This window comes from Fukomys damarensis, unplaced genomic scaffold (genome assembly GCF_012274545.1).
Source record: "Fukomys damarensis isolate Sample0158 unplaced genomic scaffold, DMR_v1.0_HiC HiC_scaffold_13, whole genome shotgun sequence".
NCBI lineage: Eukaryota > Metazoa > Chordata > Mammalia > Rodentia > Bathyergidae > Fukomys > Fukomys damarensis.
Genome location: NW_022900925.1, coordinates 23,017,118 through 23,033,093, shown reverse-complemented (window position 1 = coordinate 23,033,093; position 15,976 = coordinate 23,017,118). Strand labels below are relative to the sequence as shown.

General features: G+C 47.4%; 2 protein-coding genes and 1 long non-coding RNA gene across 3 annotated transcripts in view; 2 read left to right on the top strand and 1 right to left on the bottom strand.

Moving 5' to 3' along the window:
- The first annotated feature begins 1,707 nt into the window (after positions 1–1,707).
- Positions 1,708–5,148, top strand: LOC104860530 (C-C motif chemokine 14). The gene is made up of 3 exons (XM_010621756.3): positions 1,708–1,909; positions 4,387–4,501; positions 4,908–5,148. Exons 1-3 carry the CDS (start codon positions 1,828–1,830, stop codon positions 4,993–4,995), a joined length of 285 nt encoding a protein of 94 aa, XP_010620058.1. The 5' UTR covers positions 1,708–1,827; the 3' UTR covers positions 4,996–5,148.
- The window catches only part of LOC117285872, an 18,676-nt gene continuing 4,530 nt past the window's right edge, over positions 1,831–15,976 (bottom strand). Inside the window, exons 2-3 of the long non-coding RNA XR_004516975.1 lie at positions 11,982–13,417; positions 1,831–1,946 (exon numbers count right to left, since the gene is read on the bottom strand). This is a non-coding gene — a long non-coding RNA (uncharacterized LOC117285872). The remainder of the gene's footprint in view (positions 1,947–11,981; positions 13,418–15,976) is intronic.
- Positions 7,085–9,712, top strand: Ccl16 (C-C motif chemokine ligand 16). Its single transcript, XM_010621757.2, has 3 exons — positions 7,085–7,283; positions 8,940–9,060; positions 9,436–9,712. Exons 1-3 carry the CDS (start codon positions 7,208–7,210, stop codon positions 9,593–9,595), a joined length of 357 nt encoding a protein of 118 aa, XP_010620059.1. The 5' UTR covers positions 7,085–7,207; the 3' UTR covers positions 9,596–9,712.

The following is a 15,976-nucleotide window of genomic DNA, read 5'->3' as shown; positions in this document are numbered from 1 at the left end:
GAAGGGATAATTCTGTAAGACAGCAGTTTGGCAGGTCAGCTAAAAACCTGTGAAAACAAAGTCCACATTATCTTTTCTCAACACATATTCTTCCCAGGAATAACTTGTTTCCTGAGATTGTCCCTAATGGCAACTGTTGGCTTTTATTTCAGGAGTTTAAGTAGTATTATGGATGATAACAAATACAGAAAATGTCTAATTAAGGACTCTTCCCACACCTAACCATGAGAATTCAGCCATTTCTTGTCATCTACATACGTACACACATGGGTCAGTTAGTTTCTTTATTCATTCTTCTTTTAAGTGATGTATTTATAGATCACCTACTATCTGCCAGGCTCTGTGTGAATTAACAAGAATAAATAATAGATGTTCCCTGTCTTTCTGATTTCCAGTAAGGAGAGATTAAACGGCTGTCTAACCACAATGACAAGGAGGATAGAGGATAGAGGAAGTGCCTCCAGGCACTAGGCTGAGCTTGTAGAGGTGGGATCTGTCCTGCGACCAGAAGACTGGTGGACATGAGCAAACCACTGGTCTATGTGAGTCCCAGCTTCCACTCAGTGCGTGGCCCATTGAGAGTAACCTCAGCAGTGCTGACAGCATGCGAGCTGGGCTGGAACAGAAATCACACACCAGTCACGGCACCTTTGGCTGATGTGCCTGGACATGGATTCAGCACAGTGCCCAACACAGAGCTCCAGCCCATCACTAATCCATGAAATCTATAGTTATCCTGCACGAGGCTTTCTCTAAGGTTCCCCCAAATTGCTCTATACCAAAAATCAGAAAGCAGAAGAAGGTCCCAAAGGAATCTGCTCCCTGAGCTCACAGAGGGGTAAAACTGAAGACCTGATGGAGAATCCAAGCCAGCCAGGACATTGTTTGGAGTGCACAGTTGGGCTCCTGTGTCTGTTCAGAGCACGCAGACTTGAGAGCCAGAATGCCTCTGTTTGAACCCCAGTTCCACTTAACACTGGTCAGATCTTGGGATCTGCTTCTAAGCCTCTTTCCTCAACAGGAATTTTAGAAAGATTAAATCTTTTCTTTTCTTTTTTTTTGGTACTGGGGATGGAACTCGGGTCTTTGCACTTGTGAGGCAGGTGGCAACACCACTGAGCTAAATCCCTGGCCCTAGGAAGATTAAGTCTTTATGGAGATTAAGTGGGCTAATATTCACGAAGCCTTTGAGGACAGCAACTAGTGTGTACAGCAACCATTATATAAACGAGTTCTCTACTGGACATGCTGTTACTTCTTCGCCCCAGAGTGCAGTGAAGCAGATAGAGATTAGGATGGAACTGCAGGCTCTGCTTCAGAGGTTAAGTGAGGATTTCCTCACCCTAATCACTAAGACCTGATTCGAGGGGTCCAGACCTCAGCTCAGCACCCTAAATGGGCTCTGGTCTCCAGAAGAGCAGATCCTGAATCACCAGGCTCCACGGAGCCTTGTTCTGAGGTCTGGAACAGCAATCAGGCACGGAACACATCCCAGGCTTGAGATCCTTGGCTAAACCCAAGACAGTGGCCCAGCCCCCGTGAATAAGGCCTCTGCCTAAGGAAAGGCTCACACCCTACGAGTCCTTCCTGCTAGAGATGGGAGGCAACTTCCTCCCTTCAATCTTGGCTCTCCCTGCTTCCTTCCCACCACCCTCTGTAAGTGTGCAGGATATGAAATTGCTGAGGCATCTGCTGCTCTTCTACTTCCTTTCAAAATCTTAGTTCTCTTATTATCTTGCCTCAGTGATCATTTCTCAATGCCTCCTCACCCCAGGAGCCTCAGAAGCCCCCAGCAGGCCAGCTCTCCTCCTGCAGCACCTCCAGAGGATGAAGGTCTCCGTGGCCACCATCTCCTCTCTCCTCTTCCTCATCACCGTCACTCTAGGGGCCAAGACTGAGTCCTCCTCACGTGAGTGCAACACCTTGTCTTCCTTTCCTCCTAGTCCCTACAGGGAAAGAAGCGGGAGTAAGGTGGCTGGGGGGATGAGAGGAGCTCTAAAAGGAGTCCTGCATCCTTAAACTGGCTTCATCCTCATCTGTTCCCCCTCAAGGCCATGTAGTGAGGCCGCCCTGCCTGTCCAGACCCTCAATTCCTTCCTCTGCCATCAGGCATAACCGTGACCCATTCATTAGGGGATATTACCCCCAGGGATATGAGGAGCTCCCCAAAGCCATCTTCTCTCCCCGCCTCCTGAGCTTTCAGCCCAGCTGCTCCCATTATCAGCTAGCCCTGTTCTGGCCCTCCAGCCTCCACTACATCCATAATACCAGATTCAGGGGACATCACTGTCACCCCCTAGTGTCCCCTGTAAGAGTCAGGACATTTCACAGCCAGAAAATAAACTGAAAAAATCAGAAAATAGCTTGGTGTAGGCAGGAGAGACACAACAGTGTGGGATGATCCAGTGCCTGGATCAACTTTGGGTCCTCTTACTTTATTTTATTTTCTTAGGATAAGCTGCATTTTATAGACAGCCACCCTTTCATTTTCTGTCATTTCCTTTTCAGCAACTCAAGGAAATATATATTGTAGTTGAAGTAAAGCTAGTCTAAAATTGGTGGGAATCTGGACAGCCTGATTTGCCTCTCTGAAAGGTCATTCGTCAGCAGAGAGGGCTGAGTGAGAGCCAGATCCCTGAGTGGGCTTGGGACCAGGGGATCCCATCGTCCATTTGTTGGCTAGTGAGAATACAACCAGATTTGGTGCTGGGTATCAGGGATCAGATCTTTTTCTTTCCACTCAAGCATCTTCTCACCCTCAGTGACCTGTGAGGCCAACACAATGCACTCACATTTCTGTCCGCATAACATACGGGCAGATCTGATTTTTCCCCTGTATAAGCACAGCACATACTTGTTTGTAAAGAGTCACTGGCCTGCCACACCCACCCCATTACATCTGTAATACCAGATTCGGGTGACAGCACTGTCACTCCCTGTATCTCCTGTAAGAGCTATGACATTTCAGTCAGAAAATAGCTGAAAATCACCTAGTCCATGAAGTTTTTCTTCAAGAAAAATCTCCCACACAAGCCAGTATGTAAAACAGGGAAAAGGACTGAAGAGGCTACAATTTTCATGACACTACTCTCAGGGGCACTTCCAAGACAGTCCCCAAACCCCCAAGAACTCAGGAAGCTCAGTATGAGAACCACAGACCAGAATGCATCAGGCATAACAAGGCCTCCTTGCTCTTACTCCGACCCTTTCTGTCAAGGTAAGGCCATGACACCTGCCTGGGTCTCTCCCTCAGGGCCTCCACGGGCTGCCATTCCCTATCCCCTACAGCAAGCCGGGTAGCATTGCACTGGCCTGGGGAATGCCAGTCCGGGTGCTCCCCAGTGGGACGGCAGCAAAGAATAACAGGAAGGGCAGATACAGACACTTCCCCCCAGGCCTCACTTACAATGGAAGAAACTGACAGGGGATGTGAAATGGTTCCAGTGAAAAGAAAGCAAAAATGAGGTTGGGTTAGAGTTTGGGAATCCAACTCCATGGCCATTGCCCTCAAAGCTTAGTGTCAACATTTTCCCTTTCTGCAGGGCATGGGTTTGGTATAAACAGGATGAGAGACTAAGAGGATCTGGGTCTGATTCCCAAATGATATGCTCTCGCTGTGCACATTTCTTCCCCAAACAGCAGACTAGATACGCACTCAATTCGTTCCTGAGGGCTGGTTGTAACTCAGGCTGGTCAGTTGCCTTCAAAGTCTCTCTCCTGTATAATTTTAGGCCACACTTCATTCCAGGCAGATCTCAGTGTCCTTTGAGAGACACTGGCCCAGGATTTCTCAATTAACCCCACATGGGAAAGGATGCCGTAATGTTCCTTGAGAACTCTTTAAGAGTTAAATCTGTATTGAGACCATCTGGAAGCACAAGCGGCCGGCATTTGGGTCAAAGCCCAAGACTTTGACCATGAGTTAAAACTAAAAGTCAGGTTGTAACCCAGATTGTTCATATGTCAGGTTGGTCGTAACTCGGGGGTCCACTGTACTCCAAAGAGGAGCATTTTTCCTGAGTAAGGCGTGCAGGCTGTATGACCTTAGTCAAGTCACGAGGCCTGTGAGTCTGCTCCCAAAGGAAAGTCATCCTCACTAAGCAGCCCTAGGTGTGTTGCTTTTCAAGCCTAGAGTAGAAAGTTAACAGCCTGTCTTTTCACAAGGGGCTGGGGAAGGAATAGGGAAGCTGTTGGAGGAGGGAAAGAAGAGCCAGAAGAATTCTGTGGAGAGGGAAAAGAAGACTGAGTGCCTCTAAAGCCATCTCTCTAACTTCTGCGAGGCTGTCTCCTGCCTCTTTCTTCACAGTACTCCTGGATTGCAGAAGAATCTGGCATCACGGCCTTTAATGAGGGGCCCCTCGGTGACTCCCCACACTTTCTCCTTAGGAGGGCCTTTCCACCCGGCAGAGTGCTGCTTCTCCTACATTACCCACACCGTCCCACATCATCGAATCGCGGATTACTATGAGACCAGCGGCGAGTGTCCCAAGCCTGGAGTTGTGTAGGTGGCACCACACACCACACTGGGGGACAGGGATGAGCTGGGCCTGGGGAGAGGAGGCGGGGAAGACATGGTTGTATCGATGGAGAGGCAGCCGAGTGGCAATCTAGGGCCTCTCTGGCAGAAGCCTGCAGAGAATCATCTAGAAGCTGGCCCCGTGGGTTAGGGAGGCGTCAGGAGAAGGGAGGGAAAGACATGAGGACCCTTCCTAGCGGGAGACACAGACTCAGAGCCCTGTGGGGAGAAGAGCATGACTCTGAGAAGAACCTGGCCCTGAGCTTCCTTTGACAAAGGCACTGAGAAGGTCTAGGTCAGTGGACGATGTGGGAAGGCAGGAGAGAAGTCAGGCTTTCTTCTGGGCTGCTGGGCCCCTCACTCTCTGATCCTTTGCCCTCTTGTTCCACAGCTTCATCACCAAAAGGGGCCAATCCATCTGTGCCAACCCCAAAACTGAGTGGGTCCAGGACTACCTGAAGGACCTGGAGGAGAACTGAGTGATCCAGAAGTGCTGCCGAAGGGCACAGCTCGGTGATCTAAAGAGAAGAAGCCAAGCCCCCTCCACCTGCCCCTCTGCCCAGCCACCTCCCACACACACAAACTGCCCTATCCTGAATTAAAGACAATCCATGCCCTTCCCTGCCTTCATTCATTTCCGCCGAGTTTACCGACTAGCAGTAGGCAGGGACACCCATGAGCCCAGCCTGGATGTGGCATCCCCGGCGTCAAGCCTCACTGTGCAGAAGTTCTACCGGATCCTGGTGGGGAAAAAAGGTCAGGCCTGTGACAGGGAGTGCGGGAAGCTAAGCAGAGTGTGAGGAAGACGTTTAACGTAAAAGCCACCTCCCCACCAACGGCGACACCGCGTATCACTCTGTCAGTGCCCTCCACGTGCCAAGCACTCTGCTAAGCAGTCTGTTTGCATCACCTTACTTAAGCTTCACCACAAGTATGAAGCTAGAATTCACCAACTGATTTCAGAGATAAATCTTTGTGAAGGCCTCTCCTCAGCAGTCAGATTCCAGACACACAGGCACGCGTGTGAGCGCATTGCTCCCAAGGCCTTTCCTCACTGCTATCTGGGCTAGGAATGTTTCATGCACATATTTATCTAGCCTTCTCCCCTGACTTACACCAGTTTGTACTATGTCGCTTTATCTGTATCAGGCCTCGCAGAATGCCTGACAGGTACCCAGTGCAAAAGGAAGAAGGAAAGGAAAAAAGGAGACAGGGAGAAATCGAGAAGCTGTCTGTGCTCCAGGAACAGGCTCTCAAACTTATCTCCAGGGCTCAAGGAGAAGCTGGTTTACTTGGGAGTGAGAGTAACCGCCATTCCAGGAACCGTGACCACTCTTCCCTGGCCTGCAGCCTTTCCCAGGCAAGGGTTTGGGGCCATGGCAAGGCTGAGAGGGGTTCTGCATCCCAAAGGCACAACAGGGCATCCTCAGATCTCCTCACTTCTAATGCAGGGAGTTCAAGGGGCTACTCCACATACACACCCTGGCTGGCCTAACAGAATACCACAGCTTCACTATCACTAACTGCCTTGAACTCTCCAGGAAAACTGTGTCGTGTTTTGGCTGTCTGTGAGCAGTCATGGCAAGCAGCAGGTTTCCCAAGTTTCCACACATTCCCTGTTCTGCCCCCACCTTCCTATTTTCTCAACTCCTTCCCGTTCTCTCAACTTCCCCTGTGCCTCTAAAGCTCACAGTCTATTCACAGAAAACTCCCCTACATTTTCTCTGACTGCTCTTCCTGCTGCCTCCACCCTAGAAACAGGTCCTGAGGGAAATCCAAAGACAGAAGATGCTGTGGGATGGATCCAAGCAGAGACTGGTCCAGACCGGCAGAAGAACTCTGGACAACATACATGCTTCGGCTATCAGGTCCATGGTTGGAGCGTCCTCTGCTGGTCAATATTGATCACAGCCCCAGGGGTAGCTGACACAGCCCTATGGGTGACGTCCAGGAACGATCAGCCAGCTGCACCTAAAAATCAGCCCAGAGTCAGAGGTCCAAAGAGATAAATAAGAATATTGACAAACCAAGCGCCTCAGTAACAAACAGGGACCCAGGGATCAGGTGCACTGTTTTATTGAAACATTAGCAGCATGATCTGTGATATTAAAAAATGGGTTCAATCATTTGTCCCTGCACTGAGAATGGGGAACGTTGTTTTCAGAGGCCACCAGATCCTGCCCATGCCTCAGTCTGTGCTCTCTCTAATCCTGTTTTAGGTGCACCTGCTCCAAGCCCAACCACCAGAAGGGAATGGAGGCACTCAATCCTTCCCTCCTTCCCCAGCACCAAGACAGTAGGAGGTAAAGTGGTGAAAGCACATGACTGTGGTTCACGGTACTGTGTCTCATCTTCCTGCCCGTGGGACCTCGGGCAGTTTACCTACCCTCTCTAAGGGTCAGTGGCCAGGGGCGTAACGATCACCACTTCGCTATGGCGAGGATTAGTAAGGTAGGGCACACACACCCTTGCTTCAGTCCTTCTCCAGCCACTCCCCTCACGTGAATTCAAATCCTGCCAAACTCACCCTCCCTTTCAGCCAATACAGAGCCCCAGTCTTTCTCCTCCTCCGCCCTGTACTCTGAAGTGGTCAGAGTCCAGAGAGCTGAGCCATCACAGAGTGGATGACCAGCAGCAAGGTAGACACCTCCGCTCAGCTCACAACTGAAGCTGTTCTACCCCACCGAGAGGATGAAGGTCCCTGTGACTGCCCTCTTTCTCTGCCTCCTCGTCCTCACCATGACTTCTGCGTTTTATAATGAGCCAAGTGAGTCCATTTGTTTCTGGAAGACAGGGATGAGGAAGGGGAGTGGGCAACTGGCGGAGAGGCGATGCCAAGTGTGCTGTCAGGTGTCTGGCTGCAGGAGCTGCAGAGCCTCTCCCCACTGTCACACCCAGCGGCTGTCTTCTGTTGCTTTCCTTTGCAGGCAGATCTGGGCTTGGTCTAGAACTTCCCGGGGGTGGGCAGTTCCAGGAAGTGAAAGCAAGGTATAGTCCTGGGGGTCCTAAGGGAATGATCATTTAGTAGGAGGAGTAGCAAAAGTAGCAGAGAATTCAGCAGCGAGTTCTGTGAGGAAGAGGAGGGGGAGGCAAGTGGAAGCGATTGCTTGGAACAGAGCTGAGGAGTGGGGAGTCTGAGTTTAGACATCCCTTCTTCACAGTAGCTCATATGGACTGTGGGACTCTCTACAACCAAAACGAGTCCCAGTCGGAAGGCTAAGTGCATTTTGGGGAGATCTGTGGCTCCCCTCTCCATACCTCACCTAAGACCAAATAAAGTCTGCACAAAAGAGAAAGGGGATTTTGGAGCTATGGAGAGCAGGGAAATTGGGACCTATGGAGAATATAGTTTGCCTCTACCATTATTTATGAATATTTGGTGACAGAAAAGACACAAGGATACTCAGCCTTCCTAAGTACCCGCCTTGGGCTGCCCCTGCCCTTTTTGTCTCTCTTTAGGCTACCCTTAGCACGCAGCCTGGCCCGGCTCCACGATACAAACTCACAGGAGAGCAAGGGTCAAGTCCACCATGCAACCTATCTGTACATTCTCACAGTGACCTTGGTCTTTGTAAACACTGCTCAAGAGCCAGGGATACGAACATCAGTTCCAGAGGGACTGTACCCAAAGTCACTTACAGAGGTGGTGCGAGGGAAGGACAGAAATGCCCTTTGGACAGGGCAGTCAGGCCAGTGTAGTGGGTTCAGACTGCAAGGAAGAGAAAATGGACCACCCAAAGCATGAATCAGCCAGCTGGGCCTCTGGAGATGGCCCAGACGTTGTCATCAGCTGGAGGCACAGGGTCCAGATACAAAAGGATCAGCATTCTGTATCTTTAGGAGATGGTGAGGCCTGACCTCCTGTGTATTAGCTCCAAACGATGAGGGGAGCTCCAGAGGGACAATCTAGCCCAGCATCCTGCCAGTGCCACAGAGAAGGAAAAGAGCCACTTCCAAGGCAAGGATAGTGGTCATTGTCCCATTTGCTCCCAATTATAATAAGCCCTGGTCGAGCCTTTCTATGTGCCAGGCTCTGAGTTAAGAGTCCTCTCAACTGTTCTCACTATGCTCCCACCGTAGGACATGAGTATCCTTTTACTCTCATTTAACAAATGCGGAAACTGGGGCAAGAATCTTACCCAAGCTGACTCCACAGCCTACAAGATCCACTTTTTCCTCCCGCTCTAACTCCTCTCACTCAGCTTTACCTTCTCACCCTCCTCCCCCACCTCAGTTCAGAGGCTGAACGTCCCCCATATGGGTCCCCAAGAGGAGTTCATCTTTGTCCCTTTCCCTGTTACCCATCGAGCTCTCATCAGTCCCCGCTAACAGGAGCTTTACTATCAGAGGTAGGAGACGGAGGCGGGCAGGCCTGCTCTCTCCCTCTGCCTCCCCAGCTCAACCTACCACGTGATTCTCTCAGAGATTCCTGAGTCGGTGAACTCCTCCCCCACCTGCTGCCTGAAGCATCAAGAGAAACCACTGCCAAGGAAACTGGTGGTGGGTTACAGAAAGGCCCTCTACTGTGCCCTGCCAGCAATCATGTAAGCACTTCCCTGCAGGTATTTGTGTGTGATCAGGAGAGAAATTTGGAGGCAGGGATGGCATGCACAGGCCCAAGAGGCCACCATTCTAGAAGCAGTGGAGTCGTGGCCTGGTTTAATTCCTGATTTTGCCACTTATGCCTGTGTGCCCCAATAAATGGGGGTCATTCTGCAACCCAAGCGTGAGGGTCTAGGCTGACTGGGGAAGGGCCTGAGGGAAGAGATGGAGAGGTCTAAAGCCCAGAGAGGTGTGAGGGGACACCGACCGGGGACCCACAGGAGACTACAAAGTACATGAGCCATGCAAGCTGGGGGAGGCTGTGACGTGGGCCCGGTCCGATCCACAGCCGTGACCACCTGACTGTGCCTCCACAGCTTTGTTACCAAGAAGAACCGCGAAGTCTGTGCCAACCCTGAAGACAAATGGGCCCAAGATTATATCAACGATCCCACCATACCTCTGCTGCCTGACAAGAACTTGGCTTCAGTGACCAGAACAAAGAACGGCCGGGTCCAGCTGACCAACTCCCCGTGATGATCAGGCCTCAGGGGAAGCCCAGGTTTGGGGGAGGAAGGGATAGGCCTATGAAAACATGAGCGGGCATGGCCAGAGAAATAGGCCAATGATCAAAATAAAGGAGGAACAATTTGAGTGTTGTCTCGATCCTGGGAGGAAATGTCAAAGCGAAGGAATGTAGGAAGAAATGCTTGCTCGATACAAACATCTTTTCTTTTTTTTTTTTTTTTTTTTGGTACCGGGAATTGAACTCGGGTCCTTGCACTTGCAAAGCAGGTGGTGGAACCACCGAGCTAAATCCTCAAGCCTGATACACCAGCTACTCTACATATAGTCAGTATCCCACTCCCCAACAGCCAGCCCGTCGGTGTCCTCTAGGTGTTGAACCATTAAGAATCCCATAGAACTCTTGGTTTTTTTGTCCATCTTATCCTTTTCCTAGATGTTTTTTTTTTTTTCTCACTATCTTTTCTTTAAAACCACAACTTTTAGCTGGGTGTGGTGGAATATACCTGTAATCCCAGAACTATGGGAGACTGACACAAGAGGGTCATAAGTTCGATCCCAACTGAAGCAATTTAACAAGATCCTGTCTCAAAAAATTTAAAAAGGCACCGGGCTTGGTGGCACATGCCTATAATCCCAGCGCTCGAAGGATCTTTTTTCTCTCATTAAGTTTATTTGTACTTTTTAGGTATACAGTACAGTTACATTCATCATTGGGATCTGTACCTTTACATGACAGGTCTTGGTTCTTATTTTTTCCCCATACCCCTGCCCTCCCTTCAGCCCCTCCACCCTTCCCTATTTACAAAAACTGTTTCCATTTTTTCCTTTCTCATATTTTTTTCTTTTCCCTTATTTCCTTTCCCCTACCTACCCTTCCCACTACCTCTGCTCCTTTAGCCCTTTTCTTCTATCACAATATCAATTTTACAATTTGAACCTTACTTACACTTTTAGTTTTTCACACCAGAGAAACTATTCAGTATTTACACATGTATGTCCTATTTATTTCTCTTAAGAGTATGGCCTCAATATGCATCCATTTACCTATAAATGACTCTAGTTTCTCATTTTGTACTCCATTTTATAGAAAAACCACATCTTCTTTATCCAGTCTCCAGTTAATGGGCAATTGGGCCTTTTCCAAGTTTTAACAATTGCAAACTGTGCTGTTGTAAACATAGGTGTGAATATATCACTGTGATATGATTCTTTGAATTCTTTTGGAAAGATACCCAGCAGAGGAATCGCTGGATAAAATGGGAACTCTAATTCTAGTTTTTTTAGGTATCTATTTGATTTCCACAGTGGTTGCACCAGTCTGCACTCCCACCTACCCTTTCTCATATTTCCTAACAATGAAGAAGGGTTCTTTTCTCCCCACAGCCCCACCAGCATTTGTTATTGGTTGATTTCTTGATAGCAGCCATTTTTTTCGGAGGTGAGGTAGAATCTCAGTGTTGTGTTCATCTGCATCTCTCAAATGACCAGTGATGCTGAACATTTTTTCATGTATTTATTTACCGCTTTAATACTTGTTTGTATGAGAAATGTCTGTTCATTTCAGATACCCATCTTTGAATCAGGTGTTTATATTTGGGGGATCTGATTTTTTTCCATTAATTTTTTTTTAATCTCATTTTTTTGAGTTCTGTAGATATTCTAAATAGTAGACCTTTGTCTGAGGAACAGCTGGTAAAATTTTTTTCTCCACATTGTAGGTTGTCTCTTGCTCTGCTGGTGGTTTCTCTTGCAGTGCGGAAGCTTTGTAATAAGATAAGATCCCAGTTGCTGATTCTTTGTGCTAGTTCCCATGCTACTGAGGATTTGTTCATAAAGTCTTTCCGTAATGCCAATGTCTTGGAGAGTTCTACCTTCCAGCAAGTTTAGTGTGTCTGTTTTAATATTTAGATCTTTAATCCACTGTGATTTTGTTTTAGTGCTAACCTAGTGGTTAACAGCTGACTGGCCATTAGGAGGTGGAGGCCAAGTCGCTGAGGACGTGACCTGGAAGGGTGCATCTCCCTTCCTGTCTCCTCACTTCTTTCTCTGCCCCCTGGCTGTCACGACGTAGGCAGCTTTCCTCGAGCCAGGCCCTCCCACCTTGCTGTCCCTGTGTTTAAACCTGCCAAACCTCCCCTCCTTTAAACTGTGGGTGTCCGGTATTGTGTCTCAGGAACAAGAGCGTAACTAAGGTTACTTTCAGGAGAGGATTTTGCAAAGGCACATGAATGTAGAGCAGGCCTGCATGTCAGTGTGCAAGGTATTTGATCTCCCTTAACTTCAGTTTTCTTTGCTATAAGTGGAGACTGAGACACGATTGCAGGTCATTAGGAGAATTACATCAGTTAATATATGGTAAGTTAAAATATGGTGAGTCCCTAGCACCACGACTAACCTGAAAAGTGTCAGTACTTCTTGGCTCCTCTCCCAAGAAGGGATGCTTGAGCCCAGCAGGTTCTTGCTGGTAAAGGCAGGACCGACTCAGATGACAGCACTCAGCTCCCACATTGCCGAATACAACAGCGAACAAGAAGCTGGTAGAAGATGAATCGTGACACAAAGAACAGAATCAATAAGTCATTTCAGAGCACATTTATCTGCATCCTGAGCACACCCTGAGAACTCTTCTTCCCTCTTGCCCCTGTATTCTGACAAACACAGGAGTCTTCCCCTCCAGGCTCCATACCTTTCCCATCTGAACCACAGAAAACAGATGAATGAATATTTTCACTCAACTGGAACGTAACCAGCGCACCATTCTATGAGGCACCGGAGAGAAGTTAATCTATTCAATCCAATGCATGGCTTAAGCCAGTTGGACCCAGCTGAACAAAGCTTCTTTCAGGTCAGAAACCACTTCTGATTTACACTGCTCCCATCCAGGGCCCTTCGTACCTAGAAGGCCTCATTAATGTCCATTCACATAGAGGCTTGAGGGGGTGGGAGGTAGAAGTCATTGTCACGGAGGCCTTCAGCCTGCAGGTTTGGAGTGAGGGCAGGGACGTGCCGCCACAGACATGGCATTTTAAGCGGGGTCCTGGAAGAGAGTAAGGATTCAGAGTTGATGAAGAGCAGTTCTAGTCAGGCTTGATTTTAGGAAAGTTGATAAGCAGCACCACCTAGTGGTTACAATCCACAATGTCTAATCTCTGTTTTTCCTTCGCTAGCCAACTATGGTGTTTCTAAGGAAGACCATCTTATGCAAAACTCCAGCTGCTGAATGGGCCCTCCTGCTGCCCACATCTTCCCACCTTTCCCTGATTTCTTCCTCTTTGCAGATCCACACTGAGGACACAGTAGGTAAAGCTCCTGCTCTCCTAGACCTTACCTTTTAAAGGAGGAGAATGGGAGACCATACAAAAATACACACACATGCCAGGTTCTAGAAAGAAGAATGAAGCAGGGTAAGGGTGACGGCGAGGAATGCAAAAGATCACCTTGTACTGTTGGTAAGACCCGCCAAGTAATGCAACTATTCCTAAGAGTCTTATTTAAGTGCTTTTTGCACTGGTTACCCTACACTTCCGCTTCCAGAATGGAAAAATGAGTACCTAACACAGAACAAACTGATAATTCCACAAGTAAAAGCTATAAACTCCAGCAACTTGTAAAAATACAACTGAGAACTTAAAAGACTTACAAATCCGGTAGATTTAGGTGGGCATTGAAAACTGTAGTGAGCAACAGGTGCGAATGAGTTCCTATTTTGTTGTGGCTTTGGCCTGAGGGAACTGCAGTTGTTGTCTGCGGAGATGCCCACAAGGTTGTCTAAAACTAACAGGAAGTGTGTGGTGTTTCTCTACAGATGAACCAGGCTTAGGTAACAGTGCCCTACAATAAAGGAGAATACCAGAAAGAAGAAAATCTTCAAAAGGGATTTTTTTTTGGGGGGGGTACTGGGGATTGAACTCCGGACCTTGTACTTGCAAGGCAGGCAGCAGCACCACTGAGCTAAATCCCCAGCCCCAAAATTCTTTAATCCAAGTTTATGGCTGACTCCTGAACCACACTTAAAGGACTAAACTAAAGAGCCAAGCTGCCATCTACTACAGGCAGCTACAGTTTAAATCTAAATTGATAATCTCAGCCCTCAGGAGAATTACAAGTTTAAAGTCAGCGTGGGCTACATAGGGAGGTCAAGGCCAGCTTAGACTGCACAGCAATACTGTCTAAAACCAAAAAATCTAGGGCCAGGGATTTAGCACTGTGGTGCCACCACCTGCCTCACAAGCACAAGGACCTGAGTTCCATCCCAGGTGCCAAATAAATAAATAAAATAAAATAAAATATAACCAAAAATATTTAACTTAATAGTCCACTAAAAAAAAAAACAGAAAAACTCTTCAAGCCAATACAATGGGGAATAGAGTCTCCATGACATTCACAAAGCCCAAGATGTCATTCAAAATTATTCAATTAAAAAAATATGATCCAGTCTCAAAAGAAGAGACAATCAATGAATGCTAATTCTAGAATAGGCCAGATAATGGCATCATCTGTCAAGAATTTTAAAGCACCCAATATATTTAGAGAAGCAAAGCAAAATATGTTCATAGTGAGTACAAAGACAGGAGCTCTCAACAGAGAAATAGAATTGTAGATCTACAACTTCTCTTTAAATAACGTTAAAATATATCTGACAGCCAGGAGTGGTGGTGCATATCCATAATCCAAGCACTTGGGAAGCTGAGGCAGGAGGATCGCTGTGAGTTCGAGACCAGCCTGGGCTACATAGTGAGTTCAGGGCCAGTCTGAACTACATAACAAGACTTTGTCTCAAAAAACCAGTAATACGGGCCAGGGATTTAGCTCAGGGATTCTACCACCTGCCTTGCAAGCACAAGGTCCCGAGTTCGATCCCCAGTACCTAATAATAATAATAATAATAATAATAATAAATTAAATATATCTGAAATTTCAAATATTCACTAGATGAATTTAATTGAAGAGTGGTGATGTCAAAGGAAAGAGTCAATGAAGGTGAAGATACATCAAGTGAATTTATATAATCTAAGAAAAAAGGATTAGAAAATAATTACCAAAATCTCAGAGGTGAGTGAGATAATTTCACACGTTAAAACATACAGATACTTGGAGCCAAGGAAGAGAGGACATAGAAATAATGACAGGGCTGGGGATTTAGCTCAGTGGTTCTACTGCCTGCCTTGAGAGCACAAGGTCCCGAGTTCAATCTCTGGTACTAAAAAAGAGAAAGAAATAATGACAGAGAACTCCCCAAATTTAGTGAAAAGCACCAACATACAAAGTCAAAGTCTGCAAAACCCACATAGGAAACAAGTCAAAGAAATCTATGCTTAAGGGCACCAAAGTCAGACTGCCGGAAATAAAAGATTAAGAAAAAATCTTGAAAGCAGAAGAGGAAAAAAAAAAAAAATATATATATATATATAGGAAAACAACTATTGGAATGACTGAAGACTTCCCAGAAACCATGAAGGCCAACTGGACATGGTGGTACGCTCCTAGAATGACAGCCACTCCAGAGGCTGAGGCAGGAGAATTCTAGGATCAAGCCTACCTTGGGCAACTTAGCAAGACTCTGTCTTAAAATAAAATAATAAAAAGGGCTGGGGGGTGTAGCTCAGTGCTCCCTGGGTTCAAAGAAAAAAGGAAAGGAAAGAAAAAGGAAAAGAGAGGAGGCCGGGCGTGGTGGTGCACGCCTGTAATCCCAGCACTCAGGAGGCTGAGGCAGGAGGATCGCTGTGGGTTCGAGACCAGCCTGGGCTGCACAGTGAGTTCCAGGTCAGTCTCAACTACACAGTGAGAGCCTGTCTCACAAAACAAAAAAGAAAGAAAGAAAAGAGAGGAGAGGAGAAGAGAGGAGGGGAGGGGTGAGGAGGGAGGAGAGGAAGAGGAGGGGAGGAGAGGGGAAGGGAGGAAGAGCAGAACATAAAGGAACATCTTTAAAGTGCTGACAGAAAACTGATCACCATAAATGAAACAAGGTATGCCTCATCCCTCAGTCTTCCACGCTGGAGCCCGATATACGAGAATGTATACGAGGAAGCGCCTTTCCGGCTCTATCTTCTGGGCCATGCCCCCATTGAAAAGCAAAACTGAACTTCCTTATATATAACCGCTATCGATAGTACTTACTTCAACTTAGCCATTCCAGGGGGCCAAGGAGAACCTAAGTATGTTCTAAATTACCAAAAGTGGCCTGAAGACATCATTCTGTAGAGGAACATTTAGGCCCTCAGAGAGTCAAGAGGTCTACATACCCTGGAATTAAGATTCTCAGACAAAAGCTCAGGGGCGGAGGGCTTGTCAAAAATGTATGAAGCCCCGGATTCAATCCCCAGTATCGAAGGGGCAAAGAATAGTCTCAAAAAAAAAAAAAAAAAAAAAAAAGAGAAACGAAAACAAAGC

Excerpts from the sequence above, each read along its gene's own strand:
- LOC104860530 (XM_010621756.3), top strand. The coding sequence starts at position 1,828 with ATGAAGGTCTCCGTGGCCACCATCTCCTCTCTCCTCTTCCTCATCACC. Across the intron at positions 1,910-4,386 it reads CAAGACTGAGTCCTCCTCAC|GAGGGCCTTTCCACCCGGCA; the intron begins GTGAGTGCAACA and ends CTTTCTCCTTAG. Across the intron at positions 4,502-4,907 it reads TGTCCCAAGCCTGGAGTTGT|CTTCATCACCAAAAGGGGCC; the intron begins GTAGGTGGCACC and ends CTTGTTCCACAG.
- Ccl16 (XM_010621757.2), top strand. The coding sequence starts at position 7,208 with ATGAAGGTCCCTGTGACTGCCCTCTTTCTCTGCCTCCTCGTCCTCACC. Across the intron at positions 7,284-8,939 it reads TGCGTTTTATAATGAGCCAA|AGATTCCTGAGTCGGTGAAC; the intron begins GTGAGTCCATTT and ends TGATTCTCTCAG. Across the intron at positions 9,061-9,435 it reads TGTGCCCTGCCAGCAATCAT|CTTTGTTACCAAGAAGAACC; the intron begins GTAAGCACTTCC and ends GTGCCTCCACAG.